Here is a 13749-nt window from a genome sequence, read left to right as displayed (position 1 = left end):
CAACTCAATGCAGCTAGAGAAAGCCCGTGCGCAGCAACGAAGACCCAGCGCAGCCTTAATTAATTAATAATTAAAAACAAAAAAAGGGAGATTTCATCACATTTTAACATAGTCCCTGTATCAGACATGAAATGGGAACCATCCAATCATCTGGCAATAGATGTTCTCTCCTGTGACGGCCAACCCATGAGAAAGGCCAGCCACAGGTGCTTTATTATGGCTTCTCTTTTGCACGAATCTCCGCAAACATCCAGGAAATCCCAAACCCTGGAGGACTATATGCCCACATTATTTGGAACACACAGACTTCCTTAAGGCAGAAAGTTCAGACCACTCACAAAGTAGAAAGAAAATATCGGTAGCAAAAGGGGATTCTGGCCAGATAATTAACGACTGATTCCTTTTGCCTTAGAACTCATTAATTTTTAAAATCACAAAAAAGTAAAGTCAAAATAAGTTGTGTTAGAAATGGACACATGACCAGTTCTGAAGGTTCCTTGATGGAGGTAAGAGGAGAGGATGTAAATACCATAACCTAGAGAGAGAGAAGAACAACATAGACACATGGAAACGTATTTCAGTCAAATAATTTTAAATGCTTGTGACAGATAATCTCCTTATATACACATTTCTGTCTTGTCTTCACTACCGTACAAGAATTGAGAGAATGAAAATAATGGTTAGAAAATACTGTCTCCTCATTACCTCTTCTGGTTTTCCACCCCTGGCAGGATAATACACGACTCTGTATTTTTCCACTTTTCCTGGGGCATGAGTCCAGTTTACCATAAAGCTCCTGGCAGTGACTTCAGAAGTAATCAGTTCTGTAGGTGGCCCAGTGGTGGCAAGGGCTGAGGCTAAATTTTAAAGAAACACATCAAATGAGCCTCTTTCCCATAGTTATTTCCTATGAACCTAGGAAACTCCACTAGTCAGAAATGATTGTTGATTTTATGCTGCCTCTAAGATTTTCATCTCTAGATAAATTAATTCAGTAATTCATTACAGGCATACCTCAGAGATATTGTGGGTTCAGTTCCAGACCTCTGCAATAAAGCAAGTCACACAATTTTTTTGGTTTCCCAATACATATAAAAGTTATGTTTACCTTATACTGTAGTCTATTAAGTGTGCAATTGCATTATGTCTAAAAAAACCCAATATACATACCTTAATTTAAAAATAATGCTTTTGAAAAAAATGGCACCAATAGACTTGCTCGGCACAGGGTTGTCACAAACGTTCAGGCTGTAAAAAACACAATATCTGCAAAGCGCAATAAAGCGAAGCACAACAAAACAAGGTATGCCTGGACAACATTTGTTTATTGAAACATTTGTCTATGAGGTACCAATCACTATGCTAGGTTCTGAGGATACAACCTTAAATAAGACACAGCCCTTGACTCTAAGGAACTTTCTTGCTGTAGAATTGTAAAAAAACAAAAACAAAAACACAACATTGAGTTTGTATCTAAAGGTACTCTTCTGAGCTCTTTAGAAGTATTACCTCATTTAATTCTCAATAGTTGCTATTATTGTTCCCATGTTGTAGGTGAGAAAACCATGTCAGAATGATGTGAAATAACTTGCCCAAGTCACACTATTAGTGAGTATCAGAGATGAGATTGATTCCCAAGCTTCTTGACACAAGAGCCTGTGTTTTTATGCAACAGAGGGTACCGCCTCTATACTGAAGACTTCAACAAATGGCCAGTATTTAAAAGTAAAAAGAGAAGAAAAAGCAACTAATATATACTGAATGTCCACTATAAGCTAAACATCATGTTAGCACTTTGTGTGTGTTATATACATGTTAAAACAATGAGTCTGTAAAAGATTTGGGACATGTAAAGTTTAAAGTCCCTGAACTTTAGGATTTATTATCTGCCAGGGGCATTTACTTAAAGGGACTTTAGTAGTCATAACAATGGGGGAAAAAAACATAGTTATGGAACGATAACTATGACCAGGTACTTTATTACATGTTTTATCAGCAACCACATGTAGAATTTTTTGTGAGTAAAAATGGGCTCTAAAGTCATCTCATCAAGCACCTCAGAGAAATTTATTCAGGAAGCTACTACTTGGCTGCCCAACCTAGTCCCAAGAGTTCTAGTCTAGGGAAAGAGGAATGATGGAAGAGAGAAGGACATGTAGCCAAATAGAATCATTCCACACCCTGGGTACAGTTAAGGCAGCAAATAAAACCAAACTCTTAAAGCAAGATCTGGATATTACCTTCTTCTCAGATCACATCCCTATTAACCAGGTGTAACCTGTAGACCAATGATATCATGAGGAGCAAGGGTTAAAAATTCCATGATGGCTGAGCATCCAGGAAGACAGAGCAGATGTGCTTTTCCCTACTCTTCCACTCAAGTACAACCAAAATTTCTGGAAATTATGTATAAGACAAGCATAAGACCCTGAAAAGTAAAGGGAAGAAGGTAGATGGGCAAGGGTCTGTTGGACCCAGGGAACGGTACAGTGGTGAGTTCCCTGAGTTTCCTTTTGCCTCATGTATCCTAGACATAGAGCTAAAGAATCCAGCCACCTAGAAACACAAACAAATACAGACAAAAATAATCCACTGAAGCCTGCTCTCTCTAGCCAAAGGGCCAGGAAAGGAGCAGCCTGCCAAGACAGAAAACGTTTAGGCAATACTGCTCTAGTCTAAACAAAAGCCACAGGAAAAAAAACCCCAACTGTGGCCCCATCCCCACTCATACCAGCAAAGGTCAAGTGGGGAGTCAAGACGTCTACCTTTCCTGACTGTAACAGAGTGCCCCAACATTTACCCTCATCCTATCTGCAACCAGGGTGGTAGGAGAAAATGCCAAATATGGAAAAGAGACAATCATCCCTAACAAGTAGTAACAAATCCTTCCACCTCACTTCCATCTGTGATATATGGGGAAACCACATGAAGAGCTGGGACTTCCATCCCCACCTGGTAGTACTGAGGCACCATTCCCCTTTCCCTCTGGGATGGTATCACAGTAGATCTGGTGGTAAGTCAGTACTTGAAGAAATAAGGCCTGAAAAATTCTCAAATTTGACAAAAGGTGCAAACTATAGATTCAAGAAAATGAGTGTACCCCAAATAGATAGGCCAATAGAAACTCACCCCAAAATATACCGCAGTCAGACTTTCTAAAACTAAACTCAAAGAAAAAAACGTAAAAGGAATGGGAAAGAAATGACACCCACCTTATTTTTAGGGGGACCTTTTTTAATGACAGCAGATTTCTCATCAGAAACCATGGAGCCCAGAAGAAAGTGGCATAACATTTTCCAAATATTCAAAGAAAAAAGCTGTCAACCAAAACTCTATCTAACAAAAAATATCTTTTAGGAATGAAGGGAAAATCAAATCAGTCTCAGATAAAGTAAAATTAAATAAGAATTTTTCACCAATGGACCTATCCCAAAAGAAGGACTAAAGGAGGTTCTTTAAACAGAATAACAAAAAGAAGGACTTCTGGGACTGCAGAAAGGAAGAAAGAATGAGAGAAAGCACAAAAGTATGGGTAAATATAATACAGTTTACTTCTCCTCTCAAGTTTCCTAAATTATGTTTTGTGGTTGAAGAATTATAACAGTTTCTGATGTGGTTCAACATTTTTGGAGAGGACATATTTAAGACAATTGTATTACACACAGATATGGTAAAGGGACTTGAGGGAGGTAAGGTTTCATCACTTCACTCAACCTGGTAAAATAATATCAACATCAGCAGACTGGGATAAGTCATGTTTATATAATATAATAACTAGAGCAACCACTAAAAGAGATAAACAAAGAGATTCCATCAAACACATCATAAATGAATCAAAATGTAGTTCTAAAAATGTTTAAGTAACCCATGGGAAAAAAAGATAAAGAAAACAGAGATGTGAAAATCAGAGAGAACAAACTGAAAAAATAAATAAATAAAAATTAAAAAGCAGGTTTAACCTCAAACATATCAATAATTATATTAAATAAAAATGGCCTAAGCATACCAATTAAAAGGAAGAAATTATCAGAGTGGATTTAAAAATGTGATCAACTATATGCTATCTACATGAAACCCACTTCAAATATGATATAGGAAGGTTGAAAGTAAATAGATTTTAAAAATTATATTATGTAAACATTAATCAAAAGGGAGTAGAAATGGCTGTATTAATATAAGATAAAGTAGACTTCAGAACAAAGAAAATTACCTGAGACAGAGAAAGACATTACATAATGATAAATCGTTAATCAACCCAGAAATCCTAGCATTCTAAATGTATATGCACCAAAAAAAGAGCTGCAAAACATATAAAGTAAAAACTGATAGAACTGAAAGAAAAAACAGACAAATCCACAATTTTAGATGGATATTTAACATCTCTCTCTCAACTATTGATAAGACAACAAAACAAAACAATCAACAAGGATATAAAACTCAACAAGACCATCAACCAACAGGATCTAGTCAAAACTTATAGAACATTGCATGTGACAACAGCAGAATACACATCCATTCCAAGCACCTACAGAGCATATACCAAGATAAACCATATCCTGGGCCAAAAAACAAACCTCAGAAAATTTAAAACAATGGAAATCATACAGAGTGTGTTCTCTGATGACAATGAAACAAAATTAGACACCAATAACAGAAAGATAACATAAAAAAGCCCAAGCACTTGGAAACTATGAATAACACACTTCTAAATAATCAATGGGTCAGAGAGGACATGTCAAGACTAAAAAATATTTTAAATTGAATTAAATGAAAATACAACATATCAAAATTTAGGGACATTGCTAAAGCAGTGCTGAGAAGGAAATTTAAAGCATTTAAGTAATTACATTATAAAAGAGAAAGCATCTCAAATCAATAATCTAAGAGTCCATCTAAAGAATCTAGGAAAGTGAAAGCAAAATAAACCCAAAACAAGCAAAGTGAAGAAAATGAAAGAGCAGAAATCAATGAAATAAAAAAAAGAAGAAAAATAAAGAAGTTCTATGAAACCAAGAACCAGTTCTTTGAAAAAAATGCGAACATCTAGCAAGCCTGAAAGAAAAATTTAAAAAGAGAAGACAAAAATTACCAATATCTTGGAGGAAACAGGAGCTATCACTATGGACCCTGCAGACATCAAAAGAATAAGGGAATACTATAAACCACTCTACACACATGAATTCTACAAGTTCTAGGAAATGGACCAATCACTTGAAAAGCAGACGCTTTCCCTCTAAGATGGCGAATAAGGCAACAATACTCATTCTCATCACATTTAACACAATATTAGAAGTTTTAGCCAGTGAAATAAGGCAACAAAAGGAAATAAAAACCACAGAAATCAAAAGGAAAGAAATAAAACTATCACTATTTGCAAATAATATGACTTTCTACATAGAAAATCTCAAAAAATCTAAAGAAAAACTCCTATAAATAATTAATTATTTCAAATAATAGGGTCAGCAGATACAAGGTAAATATACAAAAATATAATTATATCTGTATATACTAGCAATGAAAATGTGAACACCAAAATTAAAAACACAACTAAAATTTCTCAAAATAAAATTAAATACTAAATGTAAGTAGAACAAAACCTATACAGAACTTGCATCCTAAAAATTACAAAATGCTGATGGAGAACTCAAAGAATATCTAAACAAATGGAGGGATTTGCCATGTTCATGGATTAGAAGAATCAACAGATTAAAGATGTCAATTATTCCTAAGTTGATAATTGAAAATTGATTTAATGCAATTCCTATCAAAATTCCAATAAGCCTTTTTGTAGAATAAAAATTATTCTAATATTTATATTAGATTATTATATAAATTAAATATAAAATATTATATAAGTATTATATAAATATATAAATGTTATTCTAACACTTACATGGATGATAAGGAAGTATAATAGCAAAAACAATTTTGAAAAAGAATAATCAAACAGGAGACCTCAGTCTATCCAATCTTAAGACTTACTATATAGCTACAGTAAATCAAGACTGTATGACATTGGAAGGGGGTTAGACACATAGACCAAATGGAAAAGAAAAGAGAACCAAGATATAAACACACACAAATGTCTCCAACTGATACTCAACAAAGTTGCAAGGTAATTTCAATGGCAGAAATACAGCCTTTTAAGCAAGTAGTGCTGGAATCTTAAACTAAACTTCAAATCCTTTACAAAAAATTAACTCACATCATAGATTTAAATGTAAAATATAAAACTTTTGGGAAAAAAATAAAAAGGAAAATCTTTGGGAATCTAACACCAGGTAAAGAGTTCTTAGACTTGACATGAAAAGCACTAATCATAAAATGGAAAACAGATAAACTGGACTTCATCAAAATTTAAAACTTTTGTTCTGCAAAAGACCTTGTTAAACAGATAAAAAGATAAGCAATAGATTGAGAGAAAATATTTACAAACCACATATCCAACAAAGGATTATTACCTAAAATATAAAGAATTCTCAAAGCTCAACAGTTAAAAACTAACACAAAAAACAACCCCCAAAAAAGTCCAGTTAGAAAATGGGCAAGGTGGGGGGCGGCTTCAAGATGGTGGAGGAGTAAGACGTGGAGATCATCTTCCTCCCCACAAATACATCAAAACTACATCTACACATGGAACAACTCCTACAGAACACCCACTGAATGCTGGCAGAAGACCTCAGATTTCCCAAAAGGTATAAGACGCTCTCAGGCGACCTACACACAGAGGCGGGGCAAATCCAAAGCTCAACCCCAGGAGCTGCGCGAACAAAGAAGAGAAAGGGAAATTTCCCCCAGCAGCCTCAGGAGCAGTGGATAAAATCTCCACAATCAACTTGATGTACCATGTATCTGTGGAATACCTGAATAGAAAATGATTCATCCGAAAATTGAGGCGGTGGACTTTGGGAGCAACTGTAGACTTGGGGTTTGCTCTCTGCATCTAATTTGTTTCTGGTTTTATGTTTATCTTAGTTTAGTATTTACAGCTTATTATCAATGGTAGATTTGTTTAATGATTTAGTTGCTCTCTTCCTTTTTAATTTTGTTATATATATATATATATATATATTTCATTTTCCTTTTTCTCCTTTTGTGAGTGTGTATGTGTATGCTTCTTTCTGTGATTTTCTCTGTATAGCTTTGCTTTTGCCATTTGTCCCAGGGTTCTGACTGTCCTTTTTTCTGTTTTTTCAGTATACTCTTTAGCACTTGTTATCATTGGTGGATTTGTTTTTTGGTTTGGTTGCTCTCTTCATTCGTTCTCTCTTTTTTAAAATTATTTTTTATTTTTAATAAAGTTTTTCTATTTTAATAACATTATTTTATTTTTTTCTATCTTTCTTTTTCTCCCTTTTCCTCTGAGCTGTGTGGCTGACAGGGTCTTGGTGCTTTGGCCAGGTGTCAGACCGGAGCCTCTGAGGTGGGAGGGCTGAGTTCAGGACATTGGTCCAGCAGAGACTTCCCAGCCCCTCATAATATTAAACGGTGAAAGCTCTCCCAGAGATCTCCATATCAACGCTAACACCTAGCTCCATTCAATGACCAGCAAGCAACAGTTCTGGACACCCTATACCAAACAACTAGCAATACAGGAACACAACACAACCCATTAGCAGAGAGGCTGCTTAAAATAATAATAAATTCACAGACACCCTAAAACACACAACCGGAAGAGGTCCTGCCCATCAGAAAGACAAGATCCAGCCTCATCCACCAGAACACAAGAACCAGTCCCCTCCACCAGGAAGTCTACACAACCCACTGAAACAACCTTACCACTGGGAGCAGACACCAAAAACAACAGGAAATACGAACCTGCCACTTGCAAAACAGAGACCCCAAAAATGGTAAGTTAAGCAAAATGAGAAGACAGACAAATACACAGCAGATGAAGGAGCAAGGTAAAAACCCACCAGATCAAACAAATGAAAAGGTAATAGGCAGTGTACCTGAAAAAGAATTCTGAGTAATGATAGTAAAGATGATCCAAAATCTTGAAAATAGAATGGAGAAAATACAAGAAACATATAACAAGGACTAGAAGAACTAAAGAACAAACAGAGAGTGATGAACAACACAATAAATGAACCTAAAAACTTTCTAGAAGGAAGCAATAGCAGAAGAAGGGATAAGTGATCTGGAAGACAAAAGAGTAGAAATACCTAAGGCAGAGAAGAATAAAGAAAAAAGAATGAAAAGAATTGAGAACAATCTCAGAGACCTCTGGGAAAATATTAAATGCACCAACATTTGAAATATAGGGATCCCAGCAGAAGAAGAGAAAAAAAAAGGGACTGAGAAAATATTTGAAGAGATTATAGTTGAAAACTTCCCTAACATGGGAAACAGTCAATAAATCCAAGGAGAAACACGACAAGACACATATTAATCAAACTATCAAAATTTAAACACAAAGAATAAATCTTAAAAGCAGCAAGGGAAAAGCAGCAATTAACATACAAGGGAATCCCCATAAGGTTAACAGCTGATCGTTCATCAGAAGCTCTGCAAGCCAGAAGGGAGTGGCAGGAAATATTTAAAATGATGAAAGGGAAAAGGCTACAACCAAGATTACACTACACAGCAAGAATTTCTTTCAGATTAGACGGAGAAATTAAAACCTTTACACAGAAGCAAAAGCTAAGATATTTCAGAACACCAAACCAGCTTTAAAACAAATGCTAAAGAAACTTCTCTAGGCAGGAATCAAAAGAAAGGGAAAAGACCTACAATAACAAACCCAAAACAATTAAGAAAATGTTACTAGGGACATACATATCAATAACTACCTTAAATGTAAATGGATTAAATGCTCCAACCAAAAGACATAGACTGGCTGAATGGATACAAAAACAAGACCTATATATATGCTGTCTACAAGAGACCCAGTTCAGAACTAGGGACACATACAGACTGAAAGTGAGGGGATGGAAAAAGATATTCCATGCAAATAGAAATCAAAAGAAAGCTGGAGTAGCAATTCTCATATCAGACAAAATAGACTTTAAAATAAAAACTATTACAAGAGACAAAGAAGGACACTAAATAATGATCAAGGGATCAATCCAAGAAGAAGATAAAACAATTGTAAATATATATGCACCCAACATAGGAGCACCTCAATACACAAGGCAAATGTTAACAGCCATAAAAGGGGAGACTAACAGAACACAATCATAGTAGGGGACATTAACACCCACTTTCACCAATGGACAGCTCACCCAAAATGAAAATAAATAAGGAAACACAAGCTTTAAATGATACATTAAACAAGATGGACTTAATTGATATTTAAAGGTTATTCCACTCAAAAACAACAGAATACAATTTCTTCTCAAGTGCTCATGGAACATTCTCCAGGATAGATCATATCTTGGGCCACAAATCAAGCCTTGGTAAATTTAAGAAAACTGAAATCGTATCAAGTATCTTTTCTGACCACAGCGCTATGAGATTAGATATCAATTACAGGGAAAAAATCTGTAAAAAATACAAACACATGCAGGCTAAATAATATACTACTGAATAACCAAGAGACCACTGACGAAATCAAAGAATAAATCAAAAAATACCTAGAGACAAATGATAATGAAAACAGGACTACCCAAAACCTAAGGCATGCAGCAAAAGCGGTTCTAAGAGGGAAGTTTATAGCAACACAATCCTACCTCAAGAAACAAGAAACATCTCAAATAAACAACCTAACCTTATACCTAAAGCAATTATAGATAGAAGAACAAAAACCCTCAAAGTTAGAAGGAAAGAAATCATAAAGATCAGATGAGAAATAAAGGAAAAACAAAAAAGGAAATGATAGCAAAGATCAATAAAACTAAAAGCTGGTTCTTTGAGAAGATAAACAAAATTGATAAACCATAGCTAGATTCATCAAGAAAAAAGGGAGGGCTTCCCTGGTGGCGCAGTGGTGGAGAGTCCGCCTGCCGATGCAGGGGACACGGGTTCGTGCCCCGGTCCGGGAAGATCCCACATGCCGCGGAGTGGCTGGGCCCGTGAGCCATGGCCACTGATCCTGCGCGTCCAGAGCCTGTGCTCCGCAACGGGAGAGGCCACAACAGTGAGAGGCCCGCATACCGCAAAAAAAAAAAAGAAAGAAAGAAAAAAGGGAGAAGACTCAAATCAATAGAATTAGAAATGAAAAAGGAGAAGTAACAACTGACACTGCAGAAATACAAAGGACCATGAGAGATTACTACAAGCAACTATATGCCAATAATATGGACAACCTGGGAGAAATGGGCAAATTCTTAGGAAAGCACAACCTGACGAGACTGAAAAAGGAAGAAATAGCAAATATAAACAGACCAATCACAAGCACTGCAATTGAGACTGTGGTTAAAATTCTTCCAACAAACAAAAGCCCAGGACCAGATGGCTTCACAGGCGAATTCTATAAAACATTTAGAGAAGAGCTAACACCTATCCTACTCAAACTCTTCCAAAATATAGCAGAGGGAGGAACACTCCCAAACTCATTCTACAAGGCCACCATCACCCTGACACCGAAAGCAGACAAAGATGAGACAAAAAAAAGGAAAACTACAGGCCAATATCACTGATGAACACAGATGCAAAAATCCTCAACAAAATACTAGCAAACAGAACCCAACAGCACATTAAAAGGATCACACCACGATTAAGTGGGGTGTACCCCAGGAATGCAAGGATTCTTCAATATACGCAAATCAATCAACGTGATATACCATATAAACAAACTGAAGGATAAAAACCATATGATAATCTCAATAGATGCAGAAAAAGCTTTAGACAAAATTCAACACCGATTTATGATAAAAACTCTCCAGAAAGTAGGCAGAGAGGATCTTACCTCAACATAATAACGGCCATATATGACAAACCCACAGCCAACATCGTTCTCAATGGTGAAAAACTGAAACCATTTACACTAAGATCAGGAGCAAGAAAAGGTTGCACACTCTCACCACTATTATTCAACATAGTTTTGGAAGTTTTAACCAAAGCAATCAGAGAAAAAAAAGAAATAAAAGGAATACAAATTGAAAATGAAGAAGTAAAACTCACTGTTTGCAGATGACGTGATACTGTACATAGAGAATCCTAAAGATGCCACCAGAAAACTACTAGAGCTAACCAATGAATTTGGTAAAGTAGCAGGATACAAAATTAATGCACAGAAATATCTTGCATTCCTACATCTAATGATGAAAAATCTGAAAGAGAAATTAAGGAAACACTCCCATTTACCACTGCAACAAAAAGAATAGAATACTGAGGAATAAACCTACCTAAGGAGACAAAAGACCTGTATGTGTAAACTATAAGACACTGATGAAAGAAATTAAAGACAATACAAACACATGGAGAGGTATATCATGTTCTTGGATTGGAAGGATCAACATTGTGAAAATGACTATACTACCCAAAGCAATCTACAGATTCCATGCAATCCCTACCAAACCACCAATGGCATTTTTCACAGTACTAGAACAATAAATTTCACAATTTCTATGGAAACACAAAAGAGCCCGAATATCCAAAACAATCTTGAGAAAGAAAAACAGAGCTGAAGGAATCAGGCTCCCTGACTTCAGACTATACTACAAAGCTACAGTAATCAATGACAAAGCTACAGTAATCAAGACAGTATGGTACTAGGTACAAACAGAATTACAGATTTATGGAACAGGATAGAAAGCCCAGAGATAAACCGATGTGCATGTGGTCACCTTATGTTTGATAAAGGAGGCAAGAATATACAATGGAGAAAAGACAGCCTCTTCAATAAGTGGTGCTGGGAAAACTGGACAGCTAAATTAATTTCTAAACAGTGAAATTAGAACACTCCCTAACACCATACACAGAAATAAACTCAAAATGGATTAAAGACCTAAATGTAAGGCCAGACACTATAAACCTCTTAGAGGAAAACATAGGCAGAACACTCTATGACATAAATCACAGCAAGATCCTTTTTGACCCACCTCCTAGAGTAATGGAAATAAAAACAAAAATATACAAATGGGACCTGATGAAACTTGAAAGCTTTTGCACAGCAAAGGAAACCATAAACAGGATGAAAAGACAATCTTCAGAATGGGAGAAAATATTTGCAAGCGAAGCAAGTGACAAAGGATTAATCTCCAAAATATACAAGCAGCTCATGCAGCTCAATATCAAAAAAACAAACAACCCAATCCAAAAATGGGCAGAAGACCTAAATAGACATTTCCCCAAAGAAGATATACAGACTGCCAAGAAACACATTAAAGGATGCTCAACATCACTAATCATTAGAGAAATGCGAATCAAAATCACAAGTGGTATCACCTCACACCGGTCAGAATGGCCATCTTCAAAAAATCTACCAACAAAAATGCAGAAGATGGTGTGGAGAAAAGGGAACCCTCTTGCACTGTTGGTGGGAATGTGAATTGATACAGCCACTATGGAGAACAGTATGGAGGGTCCTCAAAAAAGCAAAAATAGAACTACCATATGACCCAGTAATCCTAGTACTGGGCATATACCCTGAGAAAACCATAATTCAAAAAGAGTCACGTACCACCTTGTTCATTGAAGCACTATTTACAATAGCCAGGACATGGAAGCAATGTAAGTGTCCATCGACAGATGAATGGATAAAGAAGATGTGGCACATATATACAATGGAGTATTACTCAGCGTTAAAAAGAAGTGAAATTGAGTTATTTGTAGTGAGGTGGTTGGACCTAGAGTCTGTCATATGGAGTGAAGTAAGTCAGAAAGAGAAAAACAAATACTGTATGCTAACACATATATATGGAATCTAAAAAAAAGCCAAAAAGGTTCTGAAGAACCTAGGGGTAGGACAGGAATAAAGATGCTGACGTAGAGAATGGACTTGAGGACATGGGGAGGTGGAGAGGTAAGCTGGGACGAAGTGAGAGAGTGGCATGGACATATATACACTACCAAATGTAAAATAGATAGCTAGTGGGAAGCAGCCACATAGCACAGGGAGATCAGCTCAGTGCTTTGTGACCACCTAGAGGGGTGGGATAGGGTGGGAGGGAGGGAGACGCAAGAGGGAGGAGATATGGGGATATATGTATATGTATAGCTGATTCACTTTGTTATAAAGCATAAACTAACACACCATGGTAAAGAAATTATACTCCAATAAAGATGTTAAAATAAATAAATAAATAAAATAAAAATAAGAAAAGAAAACGGGCAAAAGATATGAACAGATGTTTCATCAAAGAGGATATACAAATACAAATAAGCATGTGAAAAGGTGTTCAACTTCACTAGCTATCAGGAAAATGAAAATTAATACCACAATGAGATAGCACTCCACACCTATCAGAATGACCAAAATAAAATATAGTAACAACAAATGTTAGTGACAATGCATAGAAACTGGTTCACGTATATATTGCTGGTGGGAATGTAGAATGCGACAGCCACCCTGGAAAATCGTTTGGCAGCCTCTTAATTAAAACTAAGCCACACATGCAATTACAATATGATGAAGCAGTTGCACTCCTGGGCATTATCCCAGAGAAATGAAAACTTATGTTCACAGAAGAACCTATACATGAACGTTCATAGCAGCCTTTTTGGTAACAGCCAAAAAGTGGAAAGAACGCAGATGTTTATCAATGTGTGAATTGTTAAACAAAGTGTGGTACATCCATACCATGGAATACAACGCAGCAATAAAAAGGAAAGAGCTACTGATACATGCAACTACTTTGATGAAGC

At 36.1% G+C, this 13749-nt stretch overlaps 1 protein-coding gene across 4 annotated transcripts in view; it reads right to left on the bottom strand.

Annotated features, from left to right (window-relative positions):
• The window catches only part of COL14A1 (collagen type XIV alpha 1 chain), a 243885-nt gene that overhangs the window by 159439 nt on the left and 70697 nt on the right, over window positions 1–13749 (bottom strand). For all 4 annotated transcript variants that reach the window (XM_060128280.1, XM_060128282.1, XM_060128279.1 and 1 more), the window contains exon 10: window positions 706–857. In XM_060128280.1, coding sequence (XP_059984263.1) covers window positions 706–857 — 152 coding nt within the window. The remainder of the gene's footprint in view (window positions 1–705; window positions 858–13749) is intronic.

The sequence above is a fragment of the Lagenorhynchus albirostris genome, chromosome 17, assembly GCF_949774975.1.
Source record: "Lagenorhynchus albirostris chromosome 17, mLagAlb1.1, whole genome shotgun sequence".
NCBI classification, from domain to species: Eukaryota; Metazoa; Chordata; class Mammalia; order Artiodactyla; family Delphinidae; genus Lagenorhynchus; species Lagenorhynchus albirostris.
Note: the sequence above shows the minus strand (reverse complement) of the source record. Positions and strands in the feature narration are given on the sequence as shown.